Below are 25,742 nucleotides of genomic sequence, written 5' to 3' on the forward strand. Positions count from 1 at the left end.
TGGTGACATATATATATATATATATAAACATATAAAAATATTTTTGCACTTTGTATTCATATATGAGTCCGTTCTTTTTAATTAAACATGTATGTTACACTTTTCAAAGTGAAATATATAATATATTTACTCTGGAAAATTACAAGAAAAATAAAACAGACTCTATATCTTATAATTACACACATGTATAACTTTCAGTATCTTATAGTTTCGCAGAGATCTTCAATTACAAGAGAAACTGACAATTTACATATGTGCATGTGTGATATCATTACAATATAAAACTATATAAGTCTCACTATACATTAAATTTATAACTAAAACTATAATTATCAAATGTTAATTATATTTGTTTAATATAATGTTTGTCTCAATCTTATCACTAATTTATAAAGCTATATGTTCTGAAAATATATTTAATATTCTTAAAAAGAATATTAAATATGTTTTCAGAACACATAGTTTTATAAATTAGTGATAATATACGTTATACGAACGTTTTTACACAAGAAGAATTGAAGCTAGTTTCCGACTTGAAACGTCCCGCATTTGTACGCACCAACCTCTGAGGATGGCAACTCTCATTCGCAAAATCATTCAGTCATCATTTCGTCATTTTTCGCTTCTTATTAACCGGTTCCTTGTTGACGCTCACTGGTGTCTCCGTACTCTTCCTTGCAAGTCTGCTGGAGCGCCGAGCTGGTGTTTGTGGTGTCGGACACACTGCTAAATCCGGAAGACTGCGAACAATTAACATCCAATAAATTTCAATTGCAAAATACAAAGATAAATAATAAAATCGCCTTAAATCTTTCTGCTATGTGGAATTTTAATGTTCCAAATAATTGCCAGAGTAAGCACTTATATTTTCTAACTTTAAAAAAGAATCTCAACATAATATTCTTATGTAGTACTATTTTGATTATAATCTTGAAAAGAAATCACATTTTAAAATAAGTATAAAATATAGTCAGATAATTTTACATCAAATAAAATGGAATCTCGAATAGAGAGAAATTGTTTTGTAATGATAAATATTCTACATAATTTATACAGAACATATATATTCATTTAATATCTTGTTTCATTGTACAAAAAATACTAACTTATTATAATAATAAAAGATATAACGAGTACATAAAGATATAATACAATCATCTCTCTTTAAAAAAAAATAATAATCATGCATGATTTACTAATTCACTAATGAAAGAAATTATTTTTAAAAAAAGTTTTGATGTATCATCTATGAATACGTATCACATAAGTAAAGAAACTAATTTATTTTTATGCACAGCGCGAGAAAAATAAATTATATAATTTTTCATCTTTTAGAGTGCAATATAGCTATAAGATAGTTGTTATAATTTTTAAGAAACATTTCAATACCTACTTCAATCGATCGACTTCCGGTTGTTCCTTTTTTGGTGTCTTCTTTCCATTCTTCGCGGTCGGACTCTTTTCCATGTTTGGTGACCTTCTCTTCGCTTTATTGTCCTTCGCTGACGTCTTCTCCTCAGTTGACTGTGTTTCTTTCGCATTGTTATTCGTCGCGGGTGCAGTGTTCTCCTTGCGCGAACCGACCTGGACGCATTGTGTCAAGTGTCTCTCCTGTGACCTCTGCGTAACCTGTGACGCGTAGGTCTTGGAGGTGAGTTGCGTGGGCGGCAAGATGTTGTTGTTTTGGTAGTAACGACCCAGATTGAGAGTTATGCTCTTGGAACAGTTATACGTCTTATAGATACCCACTAGATAGTCGGCCAATTCGAACATATTCGAGCGTAGTGAGATAACGATGAACTGCGCGTTCTTCGTACGTTCTTTGATGTAGTTGCCAACTATCGAGACGTTCTTGAAGTCGAGTGCCGCGTCAATCTCGTCCATGAAGTACAACGGCGTGGGTTTGTAGTGGTGGAGGGCGAAAACCAGCGCCAATGAACTCAGAGTTTTTTCACCACCGCTGAGATTGCCGATGCTCTTCCACGATTTCTTCGGCGGACGCACGCTGAATGCGATACCCTCGCTGAACGGATCCAACGAGTCCACCAGCTCCAACTCCGCATCGCCGCCCAACGTAATCATCTGATACATTTCCTTTAACTTCGTGGTGATCAGACTGAAACCATCCTGGAATTCCTGAATTCTACGTCGCCGAGCGGTTTCATAGATATCACGCATCTTGTTGCGCATCAAGGTCATTTCTTCCAAATCGGAGGCGCGACGTATGTACAATGCGTCCTTTTCCTGATAGTCCGCAATGATTTGCATATTAGGTATTTGCTCGGGTAGCCTCTTCTTAGCCTTCTGTAGATTCTGCGCTACCATCTTTGCGTCGAAATGATCAATCTGCTCCTCTGTCCATTCTTTAAGCGGCTCCAAAGTCTCGCGGGGAATTGCTCGTAACTTTAGATTCGCTATCTTCCGATTGTATTCGGGGACTGTCTGTTGAAGTTCTTTTAGCAACTTTTTGGTCTCGTGTAGTTTTTGATCCAGGTCAATCTTCGTCGCTTTTATTTTATTCTCGCGCGCCTGTAGCTCATTCAATTCGTCTCTTAAGGACGACATGGCGTCATCCCGCTTCGTCAATGCCTCATTGAACTCTTTTAACTCATCCAAAATTACTTTGGCACGTTCCTCCAGCTCAGATTTTTCTTTCTGAATGTTTCTCAATCTCTCTTCGCAAGCGTGTACATCGTTCTCCAGCGTTTCAATGTGTTTCTCCGTCTTCTTGACGTTCCTCTCAGCTGTCTTGATAGATACCTGCAGACGACATATCTCCGCCTTGGCCTTGTCTATCGATTTGGTCAGCTGTGCGATTTTTTTCTGCTGATCCCGCACCCGATTGCCAGAAATCTCATCTATATTACTGTTAATATGCTCTACCTCTCTTTCCACCGAAGCGGAACTCTCCTTGACTTCGTCCAGGTGCAACTTTGTCGCGTCCAGCGTCTGCTGCAGATATTTAACCTTTCTCGGATCCGATTTCGAATCGACAGTCTTCTTTTTCTGTACTTCAAGCTGTGCTTGCAACGAAGGTTCCTGCTCCCTCAATGTCTGTACCTCGATGCTAAATTTTTGTTTGTCGATTTTCATGTCTCGCAAAGCGGTCGTCAACACATGGATCTGCTGCTCCAGTGGCTGCTGCTTTGCCCTCAGACTATTGCACTCTTCGAATATGGCATCTAGCTGTGACTGCAGTCTGTCGATATCAGCGCTCGACGGTTCGCTTCTCACCACCTTCTGGCCCATTCGACCTCGCAGTACTGTGCGTCCGCCACCACTCATCGTACCAGACAATTCTATCAGTTCGCCCTTCAACGTCACCACGCGAAAACGCGTCCTGCCATAGGCAATGCGTGTCGCTTGCTCCAAGTCCTGCGCTACCAAAGTATCCTGTAAACCGTAGTAGAACGCCGGTAGCACCCGTTCATCCTCTACCTTGATCAGATCGAACAGTCGATGCACATTTTCCGGCGTTTGGATCTTGCTGTGGCACTTGGCCAGGAATCGCTGTTGTTTCTCCAATGGTATAAATGTCGCGCGTCCTATGTTATGTTGCCGCAGATATGTAATACATTCCTGCGCTGTGGTCAATGTATCCACGACAATGTTGTCTAGCGGACCGCACGCTGTTGATATGGCAATGTCATATTTTGCGTCAATGGCACCCAAGTCGCCCTACATAAATAAAGAAAAACTAGTATGAAAACACTCTTTTTATCCTTCTATCAATGAATGGATATCCGGATATCCAAAACAACTTTAAATGTTAAAAATATGTCGAAACTTTTGTGTCCAAAATAAAATAGAAAAGACCATTATATTCAAAAACATTTTAAATATGACGGGAATATTCGATGCCCAGTAGCGCTGCTATAAAAAAATTATCGCACTGCAATAAAAACATAGTTTGTACTCATATTTTAATGAAAAAGTGAAAAATTATGCATTGAGAAAAGAGTTAAGAGCATAAGTAAAAGATGTAATATAAAAGCACTAAAATTTAAATTATTAATTATAATTTTGCTATATATTCACTCAACAGCGAATAAATTGAAGCAATTTATATCTTATTATGGAAAAAGTACAGTGAATTATAATATATCTACATTATACAATCCCAGATTTTGAGATAATTAAATGAGATTTTTAACTACATTTGGTGAATTAATATATATAAAAGATTGTGTTATCTCGATAATTAATACAACTATGTTTCATTATATCATAAAAATCTGTGATATTTACCAGTCTTCCTAATATTCCAGGTATCCGTCCTTCTTGCTTCTCTTTCATCAACGCATCCAGGACACGATTCGACGATTTCCTGGCTTGCATGGCAGAACGCTGCTCTTCGAAAGTGATTCGCATCTTCCTTAACTGAGCGGTCTTCTCGACTTCGCGTGCTTTTGTCTCGTTCAACTCGCCTTGCGCCTGTTTCAAGCTGTTTTCGGTTGCCGGAATTCTCTGCTCGAATGATGCTAGCTGCTTCTGCCGTTCCTTAAGAGTGTTCGCAGTCCTCTCTACGGATTCTTGGAGACTTTCCAACTTTTCTTTCTCAGTCTTCTCCACCGACATATAAAGATCCAGCTCGGATTGCGCAATATCGTATGCCCCTTTTGCCTGATCTACGTTTTTTCTAAGACATATCAACTCCTTTTCCAACTCGGATCGCTCATTCAGCAACGGCTCCGTCTGTATTCGCAGACCCGCCATCAAAGTCGCTAATGCGGTCTCTTCTTTTTCTTTTTGGATCGCGTGTGTCTCTATTAAACTCTCGCACTCTTTGATGTCTTTTGCATTCTTCTCTGGTACCTTCAGCAGTTCTTCCATCTTGCTTTTTTCCTATCATCGTCGTGTCAATTGTCAAATGTATAATTTGATACAATCTTAATTTAAACAAGATATATATAGCTTTATAATATTTATTGTAATTTATATATAAATGCAATGTAATTTTTCGTTTTAATAGAGATAGTATAAAAAATTACCGTCTTGGCAGATGCTATGTTGGCTTTCCGCCGTTTATTCGTTTCGACCAGTTCGGCGTGTAACGACTCATCCTGCTTGCGCACTTTGTCGAACTTTGCTGTAGCTTCATCCTTCTGTCGCTGTAAGGCGTCCCATTTCTTGCTCTTCTCTTTAATAACCTTGTTCTTTTCCTCCTTCTGTTCATGAACATTCTTCATCTCGTCCATCAGCGCGATGTGTTCCTTGTCTAGAGTAGAATGTTTTGCATCATGCTCGGCAAGTTCCTTTACTGCTTCGGACCTGAAAAAAAATATTCGTAATTTTCAACATCTCAGCAGCCATAACATTTTAAAGATTTTTGATAGTAAAACAATGTAAAACAATATAAAATTTTATTTAGCTCACCTTTTACAGTAGTAAAGTTGATGCTGTAATCTGATTATTAAGTTCTCCATCTTCAGGTACTGCACCGCTTCTTGCATAGGCTCCTCCAGACTCTCCTTTTCCTTTTGCACAACTCTGAGACGATGTAACTTCTCTATTCTACGCTCAGTTAACATTTCAACCTTGTCTGCTAATTTTGCCAGAGGTTCCTTATAGCGAGAAGTTCCAATAATGTCTTCCAGAAATTCTAGCATTCCGGTATCGTTTTCATTTTGTCCCTTAGGCTTCATCATTGCAATCTGTTCTACTTCGCCCTATAAAAAATATTTCTCACATTTTTTACTAATATACAATATTATATAATATACAATACCTATATAATTAATTTTATGTTGATTATAAGTATATAATTAGTGAAATTTAATGAACAAAAAGAAAATATATATATACATATATGGCTTTACCTGTAATATTAAAAACCGATTATGATCCAAGTCGACTCCATGAGACCTGAGAACCTTGGCAATTTCTTTAAATTGTACTTTCTTCTTATTAAGCTCATAATATGATGAATTGTCTTTAAATGCGGTTCTAGATATGAAAAACTCACTATCTGGAACGACTTCATAATCTCCTCCGAGCTCCTTGAGAAATTATTTAAATAAAAATAATTTTATAACTTTATCAAAAGCATTATTATATATATTTCTATACCTAAAAAAAATTGTGTACTTACTTTGTCGATAATTTTTTGAAAATGTACAGAGACGGTACAACTATTCAGATTTGAATGCTCGTTGGAATTGTGTATTAAGACAGAGATCTTCTTTGATCTGATCTTACTGGCACGATAGCCAAACACAAACAGCATAGAATCTATTACATTGCTCTTGCCGCTACCATTAGGACCTACTATTGCCGAGAAGCTCTGTAGAAGAAAATTAATTTAAATGCCACATTAAACAGACAAGTATGCATACGTAACATTGAAATTTACTTTGTGAAAAGGACCAATAATCGTTGTGCCAGCGTAGCTTTTGAAATTCTCGTTGACGATCTTAGTTATCATAAGTCTAGGACCAGTCGTATCAACCTCGCTGAAAGTTCTCAGTGGCGGTGGGATGTATATCTCGTCATCGACTCTCAAACCATCCTCCTCGTCCATATTGTGTTCCGCATTTCGTTCGTCGACTTCCATATCGTCGGCAGAGGTGTCCACTCTGTCCTGCGAGTTACTGACCATTCTGAAATAAGCCAATAATTCTCACTTTGAAATTCGAGGTTAGCTCATCAATAATATCGTCGACGAGGATCGTTTTCATCATCGGATCGACCTGACTGATCTAAGCATAGAGATATTCTTATTCTCCTTCTTCTTAGAGATTAGTTAGTACCGGGTAGCTAAGATATTCCACTCATAAAATAGTTGAAATAGTTCAAAAACAGGTTAACCACATAATTGATTTACATACACTCAAAAATATGAGCCAAATAAAGGACACGTGAGCGATGACAAGAGATAGCACAGAGATGTAACAAGTAACAAGCTGAATATTTACTCGTAATCGCAATTTTTTACGTTAAACATCAGAAAACAATGAGATATAAGGTTATATACGACAATATAAATATTATTACGCCTTAATGTATCAAGAGTATAAATTTTAACCAATAAATTTATACCTAATATGTGTCGTGGGCTGCAATAATTCCGAATGAAGAGAGTAATCGCCGAATGAATGATAAAAATTAATCACACCGAATTACTATATTTTTCAATGCCCGCCATTTATGTTGAGCAGGGGAAGCGTCGCGAATTCAAAATCCCGCTCGAACAACGAATCATCCGCATTATTAATCTCGAATTGCGCGATAATTTTAAATCGATCTGAAGATTCGATTACGTTCGAAATTTCTATCCCTGTAGAATTGTCACTTTTTCAAACTTTCTCGGTCTTTCCGCGGCGATATAAAAAATTATTCACGAAAGATCGAGCTTAGAAAGACGTTGAATGCGAATTGAACGTTCAAAATGGCAGCGAAATGAACAGGTTGTGGACGCAAAATATTATGAATGTAAAAATTCAAACTGCGATACGGTCTCCCTCGTTATTTCGAGATTTTTCACAACTTTCTCCGTTTGATTTTTCGAAATATCGACCATTATTATACTTTTCGCATTCTTTTCGTATATATTTCGCTCCGTTGAAAACGAAGCTTGCCTAACCTGCATTGCAGTACGACTGAAGTGAGCGCAAATGGGTTGTCATAATCGTATGACTCCGTGGCGCAACGGTAGCGCGTCTGACTCCAGATCAGAAGGTTGCGTGTTCAAATCACGTCGGGGTCAATGCTTTTTTTTTTCCTCCAATTTTATTTTAGCATATTATTGTTTGTTACCATTTTTGAATAAATATAATAAAAACTAAATTTTTTCATGTCAAATGTAATTACGAATTAATTTTTTCAGCTTGCACTTTCTCGTGCACTTTCTGCACTTAAAATGTAAATACATTCAGTTCGGATTAGTATATATGATAGCAATAAAAAAATATAAAAATGCACATTCGAACTTAATTACACAATATACAAGAATAAGTAGGAATGATTTAAGTTTGTGATATTGATAATTGCAGATTCGTTTTGACATGTTAAATAAAGAAAGGAGATTAGGTTAGATGCATTCACTCTCTCAATTTCTCTCAAGGTACAAAGGTATTCTCTCAAGATATTCAAAAAAATTGAAAATAAATAGTCTTTAATACAACGCATTAATCTTAATAAAGTAAGTAAATATTTTTATAAATATTATTATCGATATAAAAAATTTACACATGGTGTGCTTTGTCTGGTCTCAATATATATTTTTATCATATAAATATTTTTATTCATTTATTTAAAATTATAATTTATTATTTCTAATTATTTGTTAGTTTTTATTTTATTATTTCTTCACATAATTAAAATAATATTAATATATAATTAAAATAGTATCAGCACGTAAATTTTCGTACATTAGTGATTTAGGTGAGTAGGGTTAGGAGATTAAATAGGTTAGAATTTTAAACATTTAAAAATATTCAATTAAATATGATAAAAAATCACACACAATGAAAGACACCTTGCCATTTATTTAGATCTTTTAAATATCTTATATATATATATATATTTAAATCTAATAAGGTTCTTTTAATTCTTTTTTACATTCTTATTAATTTCTATGCATTAATTTTCAGATTGTATTGAATGAAGTCAATGTAGTGGACGCTTCGAAAATAATTAATTTAGCATCATAATTTGGAAATTCTAAACATTGATACATCAAATTGGCATTAAAACTCTGTCATCTGAAAACATACGACATGAAAGTGTAAGTTGTCTTTATATTCGTTAAATTTCTTTGCTCCATCCCAAAAATAATCTTTATATTTTACAGTATAAAAGGAAATTGGAATACTCTTTTGAGCAATTACGAGGTTCTGGATATCTTGCGAAATACAAAATCTTATAAACAGAAACCAAATCAATTGGCGACCATCACTTATCAGACAATCAGGTACTTGGAAAACATGCCGTGCAAGACGCAAAATCCAGAGAAAATCAGGGAGTTTTTAAGAGCAATGGAGCCTATCAAATTGACTAAAGCTGAAAAGCTTGCTCTTCTCAACCTGTGTCCTACTAGACCAATCGAAATACAATTGGTACGGTATCTTTTTTTCTTTAAGCTTTGAGTCTTCGAGTTTGATTAACAATTAGATATTTTGAAATAATTATTTTGTATTTTTAAACACAGTTGGTAGAAGAAAGCGAGGAACGTCTAACAGAAGAGGAAGTTGAAACTGTGTTGCAGATAGTCGCAAATGTACGAGGAGATTACGAATATAAAGAAGAAGAGACTTAATCTAGATCTTAACATAACTCTTATTAAATATATTTTATATGTACATTTTATTTTATAATAAAACATGACTGGAAATAGTATATTAAATACAATTGTGTAAATACATAATATCTGTAGCCTTATCTCTTTTGATCTCCAAGGTCATCTATAGAATCTTCATCAATCTAAAAAAAATTATAGAATTTTCCATTAAAAAATTTTTGTATTTAATATCTTTTTTCTTTTATAACTTACTTGTGGCCATTTTTCCGGTATGACTTCGAAGAGATCATCCTTGACATCTCCCTGTATGACAATTTCATCATCCCCAGTCACACTGGACCCACAAGCAAATTTACTGCCAAAGAACTTTGCTGCTATTTTCAGGTCTATATCTGTAAATTGAAAATATTTTTTATTATAAGCATTTGATTCATTTATTTGTATTTATAATTAAAATTAATCAATCGACAGTATTACCAAAAGTGCTGAGGCCAGTCACAACTGTGACAGATTTCTTCTTTCCTCTAGGTGCTCTAGAAACTGTTATTAATCGTGGTATGTCTTCTTTCTTTTTGGTTTTCAACATACCCTTGCCACCTCGCTTCTGCCGCTTCTTCTCATCCTCTCCTCCACCAGCTTCTGCGGAGCCATCCTCTGTAGCTGCTCAAAGCACAATTCTTCAGTTAAAAAAGCGCAAAATTTATTAAAAAATATTTCTCAGTTTTCTAATTACCTAATTTCATTTTTTCAAATTCAGTAGGTAGATTCCTCTCCAGCCATTGCTTGCACTTGTCATACTCAGGATAATATTCGCAATACTGTAAATCAATGATTCAATATTAAACATTATTATTAACTTTCAGTGTCAATTTCTTTTCTTTTATAAAACATATGTGTCTTCATTGAAAATAAATTCTCAGCTTTAAAAACTAAATAATTCTTTATTACGACTCTTTTTTTAATAAGGGTTCTAAAGCAAAGTTCAGTTACAAATTAATTTTAATTATTAAGTATATATACTTCTATATTTTCGTTTGTCGTACACACTAATTAATATTAAAAATTGTTTATAATTTACCTCGATAGGTAACGAACAATTTCCGCAATATTTGACCTGAATAGGATAAGTAACATTAGGATCGGGTCCTAATCGAAATTCCGGTTGTTCTTCTGCTAACATCTTTGCAACGTCGAATCTTAGATCACGGTTGAATCAGGATGATTCCACCAGGAATAGCTAATGAGTTTTTTTTATTGTGTCCTGGAAACGCGACGCTTCTAGCTTCACAAGACCTCCGTCATCCACTATCGAATATATCGCGCGCTCTTAGGTTAGGGAACCGCCAAGAAGAAAGCGCTTTCTGAAGGCGATAGATAATAAAATAACATAGATAGCGATATTCCACCTCTTCTTGTTTCTATTGATCCACAAAAGGAATCTCATTTCTCATTGGTCGCGCCATGTTGTTGCTCCTTCGATATATCGATCGGATCCCGACATGTTGTTCACCCTCTATGTAAAATAATTCCGCGCTCGAGCCTGGAGCATCCAATACTCCCTAGAGCGGCACGTGGATAACTGGCCGTGGCGGACCAATCGCGGCCCGCCTTGACGGACCAATCGCGGCTCGCCTCGGCGGACCAATCACGGCTCGTCTTGGCGGACCAATCGCGGCCGCGCCTTGTACCCTGTTCGAAACACACGTGCGGGCCGCGGGACCGCGCGCGCTCGAGTAGTGCGTCGCCCCGTGAAAAAGTCAGACGTCGTCGTCGCTCTCCGTCTCGGTCGGCACCGAACGGACGATTCAAAAGGGTGTGCGTGCGCGTGATCGAAGAAATCGGAACGAGGAGCAGCTAGAGAGGGCGAAAGGACGAACGAAGAAGAGGAGTAAACTGCGGAAGCAAAACTAGAAGATCTATAAAAAAGCGCTCGTATACATCTGCACCCCGGTTCTTAGCTTCATCGTTTTCTTCCTCTTCGTCGTCATTGTCATCATCATCGCGGTCATCGTCGTCGCCTAAATGGTCGCGGAAATGGCAGTCGGCGCGCAGATCGACACGTCCGAGAGGGACACCGGTGATTCAACGATCCCTTTGCTGAATGGCGATCAGAAACGCGAGGCTGCAAAGACGACCGGTTAGTATCGACAACACGCATCCTCGCGCGCGATAACGAGCGCACGAGGCTGCCCGCGGTCCTCTTTAAGGTTAATCGCGTGTGATAAAATTTGTCCCGTTTTTCAATTCGCTCGCGGTTATGTAATCCCCGACGAGGACGAGGTCGCGTCCAAGTCTCGTCTCTCGTCGACGATGTCTCGGCGAGATTCTTCCTCGCTTTCGTCCTTCATCGCTTCATCGAGCTCCTCGAGCGCAAAAGCCGGCCTCGATCGAGCGAGCGAGGGGATATGAGAGAGAGAGAGAGAGAGGAAGAGAGACAGATAGATGGATAAAGAGAGAGAGAGAGGAGAGCGCGAGGCGCGTTACGTAACCTCACGTATTGCGCGAATCTCCACGCACGGGGTCATGTGAGTCGCCCATGGACGGTGGGGGTGGCAAAAAGGGGGTGGGAGAAGGGTCTAGCAGAAGACGCACAACGCGGCGCCAACGGACGAATCTTTTCCAGGGTTGCGTTCGAAGATCTACTCGTAGAGTAACGCGTTTCATTGATTAATTGGGATAATCTTTGCTCTTTGTGCCTCATAGGTCAATCAAACACGTTACTCTATTATTTCATCGAGATTTTCAAGTGCAACCAGTCTGTCCAGTTCTTGTGCGAAAGTATGTTTTCCTCTCCTCCCCCTTCCCCCTCTGAATAGAATGTTAAACGTGTCTGTTTCTATTTTGCTCCCATCTTTGATGAATTATTAACCGTAATATTCGAGATATATTTTTCCGAGTGTTTTCTCGCGAGAGTCTTCTCGAAAGAGATACTAATAGAAGGACAAACTTGTCTAATTTGTGAAAGTATCCAAATGTCGAGAGAAGTGATCATTAAGATGCAAGTGAGAAACACTTTCGAAATGTCGAGCTATTCACGGAATTTTTCGAGAATAATCTCAGTGTGTATTTAAAATATTGTCAAAATTTTATACTCGGCGAAGGATTCATCGAGATCTTCGACCTAGAATCGCACCAAGGTATTTTATAGATATTTTTCAAGATAACTTTGGTGGATAGAATGATACTAAATTTTCCTCAGCTTTTATATGTAGATTCTACAATTGTCACGCAATAATAAATCTGTGTAATAAATATAAGTAACATAAATCGCCTTTAAAATTAATATAAATTTCGAAATATTAACGAGAGATGCTTTAAACAAGTGAAAATTTCAGGAATTTCCTGGTTAATTGATTGTTATAATCCCACAACGTGAAGCACAACGTGATAATTAAGTGTCTAGATATTGAGAACGTTCTTCAAGGTTTCTTCGAGCTTTTTAAGAAAGGGCCAATGGTTATCTGTGGACTCGTTACTATGATTATCTATGGATCGTTGCACGAGACGAAGATTAAACGCACGCACACACGTGCTCCGATCGCGTTTACGTAACAATCTATTTCGTTATGCTCGTGCCTCGGATGAAAATTTGGATCAGGTTTTCTTCTCCTTTTCTTAATCGATATGTAAAATTGTCATTTGTGTAATGTCGATATTTTAAAAATAAATCTCGATTTTTAGGGCGAAGCAGCGACTGTATGACGCAACATCGTTGTCTAGGATGATAATGTATGATGCAACACATCGACGTAAAATTATTTTCATCGGTGAATGTGACATCTCGCGATCTCAGCGTAATACTTCGGGATAAACGTTCTAGGATAAACAACGACGTATGTATGTTGCAACATTAATACTTGCGAGTGACGTCAATGTATGGTCGAGACGAATAAGAGAATATTCTAATAAGAAGGCCAGCAGATACTTCAATTCAGCGTAAGATCGATCTTTGAAATGAATAATGGGATGTCCTTGACTACAAGGCGATTCAACAATCCTCTGGAATCGATTTCGCGTGAGAGCGCAAATAATTTCTCTCATCTTTCTATCGTTTTTTTATTCTTCTTTTATTGATACAATAGAGGGAAGAAATGAAATAACGAAACACGTGTTTCTCTTCTAAGGATTGACTTTGATTGACAGAAATGTGCATTTTCGAAGGATATAGACTCGTATAGACTTTCTCTCCGCGGGATGTCTTTCCTCAACAGATATGGAACAGATGAAACGCACGTGTCAATGATCGGCTTGAAAATTTATGATTTGCGTTATTATAATATATATAAAAACAAATTCAATATAATATCTTTTCAATCTTGTAAATTCTGTCTTTATATATACGTAAATATATATAATATATATTATATAATTATATGTGTATATATAAATATAGATACATACATATATATAACAAAATTTCATAAATATAAAAATTATAAAATATTAACATAAAGAGTTGCATCAGAAAATCGGGAGCATTCGAGAAACTTGACTGGACGAAAAAGTGATCAATCTATCTATAATCATTTGTATATTTTCACAAGTTTAATGAAAAGCGAAAGAGGAAAAGACTTTGTCATACAATTAGCGCATTCTCATTCACGTGTCTTGAGGAAACAATTGTGGTGCGGAATCGCAATGAAGGAGGACCTATCGATAACGGGGGTTATCGGCGCCGACTATTATACTGTTTTACACGATATTCTACGTCAAACAGACATCCCTCGATGACAATTGAGTCCAGCTAACTGGCGCGACGATTGCAATACGATTGCAGCTCGTACTTTCACCTTTGAGCTCGCGTGTTTAAATCGATCCTCTTCACGTGTCTCCGATGCGTCGGGAACCCGCATAACTCTCGTACGGTAAACTCGTCGCTTGCACTCTATATTTAGCTGTAAATACTATATAGTCATTCTTTTATCGCATATTTATCTTTGAGTCCTCGTTAATATTCATATCTATTTTTCTAGTTACTTAATTTGAATTTTGAATAGATTATATAGTCGTAAAATTTAAAAATGATGTGAAAGACATATTTAAGTTAAATGTAAAATTAGAAAAGTCTTTAACTTTCTATATTTAAATTGATTATCTATTTTTTAATATATTATATATATTTTTAATTTATTTTATATATTTAAAAAGTCTTTAATTAAGTAATACACACACATATATATATTTAAGTTTAATTTTCTGATATGAATATATTTCTAAATTTTTATTTCAAATTTATCGAAAAATTTTCAAAGTATTATCTGATAGTTTTGGTACTCTGCATGTTTAAATGTTATTAAATTAAAAAAAAAAATTATCGAGAAAAATTGATAAATTTGTCATCAAAAATCGTTTAAGGACGCGAATAATTGATCGCTTTTTCATTTCTTTCAGGGTTATTGGATGATACGATATCATATCGATGCGATTCATCGTACCCGTTAATCAAATTAATCGGCGGTTTAATGGCGAGAAGAAAAGCGCGACGATTTGCGAAGATTGATAATTCTTCAACCGAACGTTTTATTAATGATATAATGTCGTTTTCACGTTACCGCGTGAATGAAACCGATGATGCCATTCATCAATTTGCTCCGCTTTAGCGACAGATGCACAAATATCGCGCCTATCTGCGATAATTATTAATAATAACGTTGTACTGTATAGTAGATACAGCCTAATAGAGCTCGTTGAGTTTTTAACTCACTTCATTTGTTAGTCATTATGAGCCGAGTTACCTTCGTCTTATCTTAATAACTTTTTGTTTCAAAACTTAGTACTTATATAGTATATGGTAATAATATAGATAAGTGTAATAACTTATTATTTTTTTTTTTTTATCGAAAGGCGTTTGTGCATGATTTTACAAAAATTTCTGCGAAGTTAATTCTTTGTCTTTATTTAGCAAGATATCTAACATTATTTATTTGCAGCAAAATTATAGTTATTATGTTTTAAAAAAATAGAAAGATTGATATATAAACGCGATTATAAATGTTACTTCTAAGGAAGCATTATTTTAAAATTTGTGGCACTTTTCTACAACACTCTACATATATGTTATTCCACAACTAGACTTCTCTGCGATATATAATCGTCGCGGTTTTTCTCTCCGTATTTACAGACCTTTCTCACATTATTTTGTGATAAGATGCCTTATCTACATCCAATTACATACCCGTGTTGTAACAGGAGTACAATAATTCCACACAGAGTGACAGTAGAAGGGTACACCGATAACACGGTGATAAAACAGCTGAGTAGACGATTTATGTGTCACTGAAAAAAAACGTGAAAAAAAAAATGTTTATGCATAAATATTTAAAATTCTAAAATGTTGTCCAATCATCAAAGATAGCGCTTAATTTATTGTCTGATCTAAATATTATCAAACACATAAAAGGAGCTAAACTGTACAATTTTTTATTCGCAATGAAAATTTTTATCTCGAATTCTATTTAATTCTTGGCACTCGAATTATAGGACAGTTTTTCTTATCAGTTGCGTGATTCATCGACCATCGTCTACAATTGTACGAGGTCTACGATATATTTGCAAAATGTGGCTTATCTAAATGCAAAATTTTAATTTCAATTATCTGTAAAATCATTCCTTCTGTTATGCATTGTAAAACGTTAGTTTAGGAACTTTTTGTTTGAAAAAGATGCACTTTGATCAATGAGTCAAATCGAGAATGTTAAATATTTTTGTAATAATAGAAAAGAAAGTTCAATGAGATTATTGTTTCCTATGATGCAATGGGCATCTTTCTGACGCAAATCTTTTCTGCCGCTTCGAAATGGATGCATAAAGCAAACACGTGTCCCGATATCCATAAATAGGACGACATTTCGGCGCGTACTATTTATTTTGTAAACGCATTGGTGAATGCGAGTGCCGAGAGAGTGCATTTTGAAAGCGCATCCGAGACCACTTGGAGACTGCGATGTATTTATATCTTTTTCGTGAACGCGTCGCAACTCTCTTTCAGTGTCAGGGCGAGAGCGAGTTTATGTATTATTCTGTAATTTATTCTCAATCTAATTTATGTATTCTGTAATTTATTCTCAGTCTGATTTAATCGATTTATATCTTGCAATTAAAATCACATGTTCTTTATGTACATATGTATGAATCGTTATCATGAAACATATTGAATAGAAGTTTTTGTGTGAATCTATACATGTTATATTTTAAAAGTTTAGAAAGAAATTACAATATTAGAAAATTTATAAATTTGAATTTAACATGTTTTTTTATCATGTAACTTTTTGATAATGCTTTTAGATTGTAAAGATATAAACTTCGATAAAATCACTCTTGCGCATGTTAAATTGATATTTGCTGAATTGTTCCTTATAGACGATGTATTGTATTTTCAGAAGTGAAACAGGAAGCAGAAGAGAGCGGAAGCACGAGCTCTGCTGCCGAGAACGTTGTGGAGAAGGGAGAAGTCGAGGCGACGAAGGAAAGCGAGAAGGAGAAGGACAATAAGAATAATGACGGGAACGAGAAGGAAGCAGATGTTGCTGATAAGGAGAAGGATCCCGCGAATGAGCAGGAGGTCGTCTTCATTCAGGACATGGGCTTCACCGTCAAGATCGTCAGCCCGGGTTCTGAACCTTTCGACATACAAGTTTCCAGCATGGAGCTTGTGCAGGTAATTGTTCGCCTCTCGATGATGAAATATTGTCGTCCATATATTGTCTGATAGAGAAGAATATAATTTATATTTTATTTAATAATAAATTATTTTATTAACGAATCGTCTTCCAAGATATTGTCTTCCTTTGAATTTAATTTTATTTATTCTGTTTTATCTTATTAATTAATTTTGTCTGTGTCACTATATTATTTTATATTTATTACTTTGCATTATATTTATATTAAATTTATAACGAAATTCCTAAGATATACTCTGATTGGTATCAAATTAAAAAAATTTAATATTTAAATTTAATATTTAAATTTTTATTCAAAATTTACTAATATTTTTCTTTTTTTTAACAGGAAATCCATCAGCTACTCATGGACCGTGAAGACACGTGCCATCGCACATGCTTTTCACTGCAGCTGGATAGCAACACATTGGATAACTTCGCCGAGCTGAAAAATATTGAGGGCCTGAAGGACGGTTCGATCATCAAGGTAGTGGAAGAGCCGTATACGATGCGGGAGGCGCGCATACACGTGCGACACGTGCGCGATCTTCTCAAGTCTGTGGATCCCGCAGACGCTTACAATGGCGTCGAGTGCAGCAGTCTGTCGTTTCTCAATGCTGTTACGAACGGCGATATCTTGGAGAAGAAGAAAACCCGAGCGGATTCGGTCGATTGCACGCCGCCCGATTACATCATACCCGGTTGTAGGGACAGGCCCTTGTTTCCTCTCCAGCCGCAGATAAAGGAGCAGAAGTGCCAGCCGTGTCTAAAAGTTAGCAATTTTTTAATTCGTTGATTAATAATTTAATTTATGAAAGTTAGTGACGTTTTTTAATATTAAAAACTGAACTCTTATTTGAAAGAAAGAGAGACAAACTAAACTTTCAAACTTTTTGCATTTTTTTAGGTCCTTACGACGTCAGGATGGAATCCACCGCCTGGTCACAGAAAGCTTCACGGTGATCTGATATATCTGCACGTGGTCACATTGGAGGACAAGCAGTATTATTTGACCGCATGCGCTAGAGGTTTTTTTGTTAATCAGTCGACCAAAGAAGTGTTTAATCCTAAACCGGCTACGCCTAGCCACTTATGCCACAGCTTGATTGAGCTGTTAAATCAACTTAGTCCGGCCTTTAAACGAGGATTCGCCGCTATGCAACGACGCAGGACTCAAAGGCATCCTTTCGAGCGAGTGGCAACGCCTTATCAACTATATGCCTGGAGTGCACCGCAAATCGAGCACACCATCGACGCCATTCGCGCGGAAGACAGTAAGTTCTAAACTAAAATAAAAAAACTTTCTACAATATTCAACAATAAAAAGGAGCAATCCATAATCAGAACCTGAATATATCTAAATATTAGGACAGATAGTACTCATTTTATGATAAAAAATCTTAATAATAAGAACTGATTATGTATTATATTTGTGTTTAAAATAAAACACTATACACACATATACACATATACTAAACAATTAGTATTAATTATCTGGAGAGCTTAATGGATATAATTGTTTATAGGAGACGTCGTAAATTAAATAGATTAGTGATTATATATACAGGGTGTCCGGTAATAGTCGCATCAACCGTCGTGTGCAGGTAGAGCTAGTTAAACCGAGTAGAAAAGTCCTATACCATTTTGCGATATTCTCAATAATAAGAGAGATATTAATTAATAAAGATCGGCCAATTCGCGTGACGACGGCGAGAAGAGACAGTCCAGTTTTATGTCGTTACTAAGCATGCGGCGAAAAGAAACAGTATAATGTTACACGGTTGCTAAGCGCGCGATGAAGCGGGGAGGAGCGCTTTACAAAAGACAGTAACTCCATACGAGTAGCGCTAACTCTGGACCCCCGAGTGGGCTGTCTCTTCTCGCCGCACGCTTATCATCGCGCGAATTGGCTGATTTTCTTTAATTTATTTCTCTCTTATTATTGAGAATATCGCAAAATGGTAGAAGACTTTTCTACTCGGTTTAACTAGCTCTACCTGCACACGACGGTTGATGCGACTATTACCGGACACCCTGTATAAATCAGATAATCAATTCTCTTTTATTTATCCTAGCTTTCTCCTCCAAATTGGGCTACGAAGAACACATCCCAGGACAAACTCGCGACTGGAACGAGGAACTGCAAACTACGAGGGAATTGCCGCGTAAAAATCTTCCTGAGAGATTGCTACGGGAACGTGCTATTTTCAAGGTACGCTGTCTCATACATTATATACGAAATACATTAGCATAATAATACAATATAAAATTAAAATGAAAATAATAGTATTAATAATAACCCTAATTTTTATCTATAATAACTTTAATAATAAATAATAATTCTTACATAATAAATTTTCTCTTAATTATCTTTAAAATGATTTAGGTTCACAGCGATTTTGTGGCCGCAGCGACTCGTGGAGCGATGGCAGTGATCGATGGCAACGTAATGGCGATCAATCCCGGCGAGGAAGCCAAAATGCAGATGTTTATCTGGAATAACATTTTCTTTTCGCTTGGTTTTGACGTACGCGATCATTATAAAGAGTTGGGTGGCGACGCCGCAGCTTTTGTCGCGCCTCGCAACGATCTACAAGGTGTCCGGGTATATGCAGCCGTGGACTTGCCCGGTCTTTATACTCTCGGCACTGTTGTCATCGATTACAGGTGCGTTTCTTGGATTTCGTTTTTTTTTTATTTTTTTCTATTGATTTCTTAAATTAATAGCTTGTTTCTCGTGACCTTTCTCTCGTAGAGGCTATCGCGTCACTGCGCAATCTATCATACCAGGTATACTAGAACGCGAACAGGAACAATCGGTGGTCTATGGGTCTATCGACTTTGGAAAGACAGTTCTCACGCATCCCAAGTATCTTGAATTGGTAAGAACAAACTATATAAACAGAATCTATATAGTGATAATAAAAACAAATAGTGAAATAATAAAGATAGAAATAATATAGATTCTCCTTATCTTTTTTTGTGTTGACAATTTAAAAGTTATAAAAGAATCATTAATTAAGTTCTCTAATTTTAATTAATCTTATTTTTAATTAAATATATATATATACAAAATTAATTAATTTTTGTTAAAGAAAATCATCTCGATCGACTTCTTTTGTCATTATAATTTTGCTATGAATATAATTCTGTTGTTACTTTGAAACTCAAGTATCTTTGATGCTCAATATTTAGCTGAATAAAGCTGGTCAACAGCTAAAGATTCTTCCTCATAAAGTGATCAACGATGCTGGCGAAGAGATCGAACTTTGCAGCAGTGTTGAATGCAAGGGTATCATTGGTAACGATTCGCGACATTATGTGCTAGACCTGTTGAGGACTTTTCCGCCCGACGTGAATTTTTTGAAACGTAAGTCGAAGAACAGCTGATTCTACGAAGGTCCTACAAAAGGGACTGTGTGTGTATGTGCTTCATTTTTACTTTTTAAAATTCATTTCTTTTATTCAGTGGAAGGTGTGGAGCTAAGCAAGGAAGCGCGAGCCTTGGGTTTTCCGGTGGAGCATAAACACAGACTGGCCTGTCTGCGTCAGGAGCTCATAGACTCGTTTGTTGAGGCAAGATATGTTCAATTCATCAAGCATGCGGCCGTTCATCTTCAGCAGCTCACATCAACTAGAAGATCTCAGAAGGAAAAAGAAACAACTACCAAAGTAAACACTTCTCTACTTGTTATATTTTATATTTTTATATTTATTACTTAAAATATTGCGGACAATTTGAAATAAAAGTTATAGGAAATGATATAGAATTGACTATTCTTATTTTAGGAAGATAAAAAAGAGGATTCGATCGTCACTGTGGATAGTAACAAGGAGGACTGCGCCCAATCGCTGATAGAGGCTGACGAAGCTAAGAAGATCGTCGAGAGCATCACTGATTCGATTACAGGCGGCGAGAAACAGGAACGTATGTATTCGAACATATAAAATAACTTTTTTAACATTGAAAAAATTTATCTTTTATTCATTTAATAGTGAATATGTGAATATTAGAACAAAAGAAGAGATCTGATAATAAAAATGATAAAGAAATTGTTACAAAAAGGAATTGATTTTGTAAAAAAAATCTTAATTAATAATAATTTAATCTAAAATTTTACCTCTGAACGATAGTGGAGGAGAGCACCAAGGAGATAGTGCGAAGAGCCGCGGCGGCGGTGGGCAGTCTGCGAGATGCCGAGTTCGACGTGAGATTCAATCCAGATGTGTTCTCGCCCGGCGTTAAACATCCGGACTTCAATGGGGTCGAACTGAAAAAACAGAAGCAATTAGTGAAGGACGCCGCGGATTTCTTGCTTACAGTGCAGCTGCCTACGTTCGTAAGTTCATTGCAAAGTTGTATTTAAGTTCCTGCAATTGGTTTAATATATTTAATTATATTTTTCTCTGCTAATTAAATTCTTATTTTAGATACGAGAGTGCTTGGACCACACAGCGGCCGCGATGGATGGTAGTACGTTGGTGGAGGCTCTTCATGGTAGAGGCATCAACGTCCGCTATCTCGGTAAATTAGCGGCCATGTTAGCCGCAGTGCCGCAGCTGCAGTATCTTAATCGCATCGCTGTATCCGAACTGCTTCTTCGATCGGCCAAACACATTTTCACATCTTACATGCAGGTGTGTGTGTATGTGCGTGTATGTATACAACCTTAAATTGTTCAAATACAAAATTTAGTTTTTATCTATCTTACCAAAAATAAAATTACATCTTCTCAATATGTATCGTAGAGCAGAATTGTACAAACATGTCCATTTTGCAGGGTACGGAGCTGATGGGTCTATCCGCAGCTGTCAGCCACTTTCTGAATTGTTTCCTGTCCTCGGCGCAAATAATACATCCGCAACAAAATCTAGAAGAAGTTAGTCATATGCAATTAAATTACATTTATAATTAATAAGAAATTCTTTAACGATACAATAATCGCGCTCGCGCGACTTATAGAATCAAAATTTTATTAATTACAAGTTAACAACAAATAATGAAGAGTATAGAAACAATTATTGTAGAGAAGATTATATATTTTCTACATAATTAAACTATTAGTTATAATTTTTTGTACATAATTAAATTATTAGATATAATTTTCTGTATCAGCTTCAAAGCAAAACTGCGAAACGCCGCAACAAACGCAAAGGTAGAATCAACGGGCCGCAACAATCAGAAGTAGAGTGGGCATCGTTAACGCCTAAATCATTGTGGCAGCAAATTAAAGGTGATTTGAAGGCCTATTATGACTGGGAAACGCCGAGTCCGGAGTCTCTGGACGCCACGATAGAGCACTTTCATTTGCAAAAGATTTCGCTGCTGCGTGGCTTTTGCATCAAGACCGGTATTCAGATACTGCTGCGCGAGTACAACTTCGAGAACAAGAACCGATCGACATTTTTCGAAGATGACATACTGAACATTTTTCCCGTCGTCAAGCATATCAATCCTAGAGTAAGTTGCCAATTTTGAGTAAAAATAAGACAATTTAATTAAAGATCTAATAATTTAGAAATTTTAGAGGAAGTAATTGATTCATAGAGAAATAATTCATTATAGAAATAATTCAGATAGCTAAAAAATATTAATTCTAGAAGAAAATTTTTTTAAAATCCAAACTAATATTCGGTTGAATTTTTCTATGGAGATTAAAAAGCCTAAAGAATAATTTTTATTCAAGTTAAAAATGATGGCTTACACAGAATGAGTTGATTTAAACTTGGTTTTCTTCAGGCTAGCGATGCGTACAATTTTTACACAACCGGCCAAAGCAAGATTCAGCAAGGATACTTAAAAGATGGATATGAGTTAATTAGTGAGGCACTGAATCTACTGAATAATGTTTACGGCGCGATGCATCCCGAAATCGCACAGTGTCTCAGAATGCTAGCGAGACTGAATTATATAATGGGCGATCATGCGGAGGCACTCGCTACTCAGCAAAAGGCAGTTCTTATGTCAGAGAGGGTCAATGGTATTGATCATCCGTACACCATCACAGAATACGTAAGTTATACCAATCATTTATAATTCAAATGATGATAGCATAAAATGAAAGAATAATTCTCTTTATGTGTTTTATATAAATTACATTATAGAAATAATATATTATAATAAATTATAACGCATATAAATAAAGTATATAAAAGAATAATTTATATTAAGACTAAAATATTAATAAGTAAATAAAAAAGTATAATGATTATTCAACAACAATTCTTTATAATAATGTATGATTAATAATTTATAATATTTTGTTCTCTATATAGATACATCTCGCCTTATACTCCTTTGCCAATGGCCAAGTATCTGTATCATTAAGATTACTGTACAGAGCACGTTATCTAGCGTTATTAGTTTGCGGCGAGGATCATCCGGAAGTGGCCTTGCTCGATGTAAGTCTAAAAATTGTGCCCCAGTTGAATGAGAGAATGTATAACTCTTAATTAATTTATAAATTAAATTTACACATTTAAATTGCAATGTGTCTGATTATTTCAGAGCAACATCTCGTTGATCTTACACGCGGTCGGCGAATATGAGCTGTCACTGCGCTTCCTGGAACACGCGTTAGCTTTGAATTTACGTTATCACGGTTCGCGTTCGCTCAAGGTCGCGGTGTCGTATCATTTGGTGGCGCGCACGCAGTCGTGTATGGGTGACTTCCGGGCGGCACTGAACAACGAGAAGGAGACGTACGCGATCTACAAGCAACAGCTGGGCGAGGAGCACGAGAAGACGAAAGAAAGCAGCGACTGTTTACGTCACCTGACTCAGCAGGCGGTTGTATTGCAGAAGAAGATGAATGAGATCTACACGGGCAAGTCGGGCGTGAGTTTGCCACCGATTCAGGTACAGCCGCCTAGCATGGGTTCGGTGTTAGACATGCTCAACGTCATCAATGGCATCCTCTTCGTGCAAATTAGTCAACAAGACATCGACAATTTCAAAGCGGAGATCGAAAAACGACAGAAGGAACAGTCGCAATTGGATGGTGGCGAGGTCGTCAAGATCGAAAAGGTAGACGACAAGGAGATCAAGAAAATATCCACGACGACGGAGAAGAAAGTCGAGAAGGTCGAACAAAAGGCAGAGATGAAGAAACTGGAAAATAGCAAAGCCGGTAGCTTGGAGCCGGTCGTAGCAGCGGAGAGCTGAACTCTTCGCTTGTCGACGACGAACGCTAGTAGTCTTTCCTTTCTCTTTTTTTGAGCCCTAGTCCCTCTCCTCGTGGAAACAATTTCGCGCGAGGATTGTTATGTGTACGATATATATACGGTATATATACGATATATAATATATGTATATATATGTATATGTATATATACGGTATATATATTTGATATTTGCACTGTTTCGTTATATCGTCTAAATAGTTGGAGACTCTCGAAAAGAGACGAGATGCAAAACAATGTCGTCGTCGATGATGTGTTTACGAAGAAAGAGAGAAGAATACATTACACATTCGCGCGAAAGATTGAATTTTCACGCGAAAAACGCACACTTATTTGTTATACCAAATGTATATAACAATAAGAAGATAAGAAAGTGCCATGTCGCTTAAAAAGCAATCTTCGATGCGAGCGTCTTAGATGTAAGAGGTATTGTGCCGTCTTCGCATCACGAAATCAAAGAGCAATGTGATTTCTTCACACTTGTGCGCGATCATATATATACATATATATATATATTTTTTTTTAAGGGTTCAAGTTATTCGTCCCAATGACGTGATATAACGATAAATGAAGGTGATATAACGCTTACCAGCTGTTAATTTGTTGAAACGATTTAGTAACGTTGGGAAATCGATCGAATTCGTAGTAAATTTTGAAAATTGTCTTCTTTTTTCTCTATTATGTATACCGTGTGTTTTATTAATCCTTTTTGTGTCACCATGTGTTGTTTTGGCCTTCGTTGTCATCATTGGTCTAGTCGCCATCGATAAAAAAGAAGAAAGCACCTTAATATCCAAACCCACGCGTATAATCCACCATCTTACATCATTCATTACAGCAATCGCGTGAAAGTGCTTCCTCTTGTACGAATATATTTTGAATTATATTAGGTTTTTATTCTTAAAAAAAATATACAACTACAATATATATCTTTAACACTCAGTTTCGACAGTGATGATAAGAATACGAATAGCATTATTACCTCCCATGTTCGTCATAAGGACACAATAATTGATCGTTAATCAAATCACCGCGATCGTATAGTAGTAGATTTCAAGTTTCGCGATTAGAATCGTAAGTAAACGAGAAACAATTGTTACCGTGCTGTTAATATTAATTTTTGTTCATCTCGCTTGTTCCGCGGATCTATTCGCGGCCCGAGTCGAAATCTCTTGTCGCGGTTTGATCAACGATATAGCGATTGATAATTCAATATGCAATAGTGATAGTAGCGGTAAACGCGAGGTTTTTAATTATCGAAATAGCGCCAATTATTTTGTTTCAGTCTTTGTAGATTTTAAGCGAAACATTTTAGGCCTGAGATGAGATAGCATCAATATTTTCTTTTTGTAGATAGTAAAAGTACGACCGATCAATCGTCAACGAAGCGATGTATGATCGCGTCGATTACTATTGCCTCGAACAGATTCATTTTCGCATTGCAATAATAATCATAATAAATTAGTATATTGCAAAAACTTGTTAGCGAAATTGTACTATAAAAAAAGAATATAATAATCATAAGGTTTATTATATTATACACAAATAAAAAAGTTACAAACTTGATTTACATATATCATCCTGTTACAGCAGACTTTAACATGTTGCATGAAATAAATCGTTTTATATGTATAATACAGCGTCGATTTAATTTAAAAATTTTT

At 36.3% G+C, this 25,742-nt stretch overlaps 4 protein-coding genes and 1 non-coding gene across 11 annotated transcripts; 3 read left to right on the plus strand and 2 right to left on the minus strand.

The window, feature by feature from the left end:
• Positions 1 to 137: 137 nt before the first annotated feature.
• Positions 138 to 7,455, minus strand: Glu (structural maintenance of chromosomes 4-like protein gluon). 4 transcript variants are annotated; one of them, XM_083047058.1, is made up of 9 exons: positions 7,039 to 7,449; positions 6,353 to 6,599; positions 6,092 to 6,283; positions 5,820 to 5,999; positions 5,377 to 5,669; positions 4,992 to 5,271; positions 4,249 to 4,845; positions 1,394 to 3,678; positions 138 to 740 (listed from the first exon to the last, which is right to left on the minus strand). In XM_083047058.1, the coding sequence occupies exons 2-9, from the start codon at positions 6,596 to 6,598 to the stop codon at positions 605 to 607; spliced, it is 4,209 nt and encodes a 1,402-aa protein (XP_082903184.1). In that variant the 5' UTR covers position 6,599; positions 7,039 to 7,449; the 3' UTR covers positions 138 to 604. The 4 variants fall into 4 exon arrangements, with proteins under 4 accessions (XP_082903184.1, XP_082903185.1, XP_082903186.1 ...); XM_083047059.1 differs by lacking the exon at positions 7,039 to 7,449 and adding an exon at positions 6,828 to 6,925; XM_083047060.1 differs by lacking the exon at positions 7,039 to 7,449 and adding an exon at positions 6,750 to 6,804.
• Positions 7,456 to 7,633: 178 nt separating this feature from the next.
• On the plus strand, positions 7,634 to 7,705 carry Trnaw-cca (transfer RNA tryptophan (anticodon CCA)). Its single transcript has one exon. It is a non-coding gene; the product is annotated as a tRNA-Trp (tRNA).
• Positions 7,706 to 7,868: 163 nt separating this feature from the next.
• On the plus strand, positions 7,869 to 9,348 carry Crcp (CGRP receptor component). Its single transcript, XM_083046343.1, has 4 exons — positions 7,869 to 8,140; positions 8,592 to 8,725; positions 8,792 to 9,056; positions 9,149 to 9,348. The coding sequence occupies exons 2-4, from the start codon at positions 8,718 to 8,720 to the stop codon at positions 9,254 to 9,256; spliced, it is 381 nt and encodes a 126-aa protein (XP_082902469.1). The 5' UTR covers positions 7,869 to 8,140; positions 8,592 to 8,717; the 3' UTR covers positions 9,257 to 9,348.
• Denr (density-regulated protein) lies at positions 9,259 to 10,591 on the minus strand. Its single transcript, XM_083046342.1, has 5 exons — positions 10,317 to 10,591; positions 9,972 to 10,056; positions 9,716 to 9,898; positions 9,491 to 9,630; positions 9,259 to 9,420 (listed from the first exon to the last, which is right to left on the minus strand). Exons 1-5 carry the CDS (start codon positions 10,416 to 10,418, stop codon positions 9,376 to 9,378), a joined length of 555 nt encoding a protein of 184 aa, XP_082902468.1. The 5' UTR covers positions 10,419 to 10,591; the 3' UTR covers positions 9,259 to 9,375.
• Positions 10,592 to 10,959: 368 nt separating this feature from the next.
• On the plus strand, positions 10,960 to 25,713 carry Clu (clustered mitochondria protein homolog). 4 transcript variants are annotated; one of them, XM_083045051.1, is made up of 19 exons: positions 11,805 to 12,375; positions 12,574 to 12,836; positions 12,920 to 13,071; positions 16,618 to 16,895; positions 17,246 to 17,668; positions 17,804 to 18,170; positions 18,972 to 19,108; positions 19,283 to 19,563; positions 19,652 to 19,778; positions 20,092 to 20,266; positions 20,366 to 20,568; positions 20,686 to 20,824; positions 21,031 to 21,236; positions 21,328 to 21,534; positions 21,678 to 21,776; positions 22,013 to 22,357; positions 22,637 to 22,909; positions 23,173 to 23,298; positions 23,405 to 25,713. In XM_083045051.1, the coding sequence occupies exons 4-19, from the start codon at positions 16,818 to 16,820 to the stop codon at positions 24,059 to 24,061; spliced, it is 3,843 nt and encodes a 1,280-aa protein (XP_082901177.1). In that variant the 5' UTR covers positions 11,805 to 12,375; positions 12,574 to 12,836; positions 12,920 to 13,071; positions 16,618 to 16,817; the 3' UTR covers positions 24,062 to 25,713. The 4 variants fall into 4 exon arrangements, with proteins under 4 accessions (XP_082901175.1, XP_082901177.1, XP_082901178.1 ...); XM_083045052.1 differs by lacking the exons at positions 11,805 to 12,375; positions 12,574 to 12,836; positions 12,920 to 13,071 and adding exons at positions 13,078 to 14,103; positions 14,630 to 15,490; XM_083045053.1 differs by lacking the exons at positions 11,805 to 12,375; positions 12,574 to 12,836; positions 12,920 to 13,071 and adding exons at positions 13,078 to 14,098; positions 14,630 to 15,490.
• Positions 25,714 to 25,742: the final 29 nt, after the last annotated feature.

This window comes from Prenolepis imparis, unplaced genomic scaffold (genome assembly GCF_030444845.1).
Source record: "Prenolepis imparis isolate NDT839.2.m4 unplaced genomic scaffold, iyPreImpa1.0 SCAF_9, whole genome shotgun sequence".
NCBI classification, from domain to species: Eukaryota; Metazoa; Arthropoda; class Insecta; order Hymenoptera; family Formicidae; genus Prenolepis; species Prenolepis imparis.

Excerpts from the sequence above, each read along its gene's own strand:
- Glu (XM_083047058.1), bottom strand. The coding sequence starts at position 6,598 with ATGGTCAGTAACTCGCAGGACAGAGTGGACACCTCTGCCGACGATATG. Across the intron at positions 4,846-4,991 it reads ACATAGCATCTGCCAAGACG|GAAAAAAGCAAGATGGAAGA; the intron begins GTAATTTTTTAT and ends CGACGATGATAG. Across the intron at positions 741-1,393 it reads CCGGAAGTCGATCGATTGAA|TCTTCCGGATTTAGCAGTGT; the intron begins GTAGGTATTGAA and ends AATTGTTCGCAG.
- Crcp (XM_083046343.1), top strand. Across the intron at positions 9,057-9,148 it reads GACCAATCGAAATACAATTG|TTGGTAGAAGAAAGCGAGGA; the intron begins GTACGGTATCTT and ends TTTTAAACACAG.
- Denr (XM_083046342.1), bottom strand. The coding sequence starts at position 10,418 with ATGTTAGCAGAAGAACAACCGGAATTTCGATTAGGACCCGATCCTAAT. Across the intron at positions 10,057-10,316 it reads ATTGTTCGTTACCTATCGAG|TATTGCGAATATTATCCTGA; the intron begins GTAAATTATAAA and ends ATTGATTTACAG. Across the intron at positions 9,631-9,715 it reads GACTGGCCTCAGCACTTTTG|ATATAGACCTGAAAATAGCA; the intron begins GTAATACTGTCG and ends TTCAATTTACAG.
- Clu (XM_083045049.1), top strand. The coding sequence starts at position 11,261 with ATGGTCGCGGAAATGGCAGTCGGCGCGCAGATCGACACGTCCGAGAGG. Across the intron at positions 17,669-17,803 it reads AGTGCCAGCCGTGTCTAAAA|GTCCTTACGACGTCAGGATG; the intron begins GTTAGCAATTTT and ends GCATTTTTTTAG. Across the intron at positions 19,779-20,091 it reads ATCCCAAGTATCTTGAATTG|CTGAATAAAGCTGGTCAACA; the intron begins GTAAGAACAAAC and ends CTCAATATTTAG.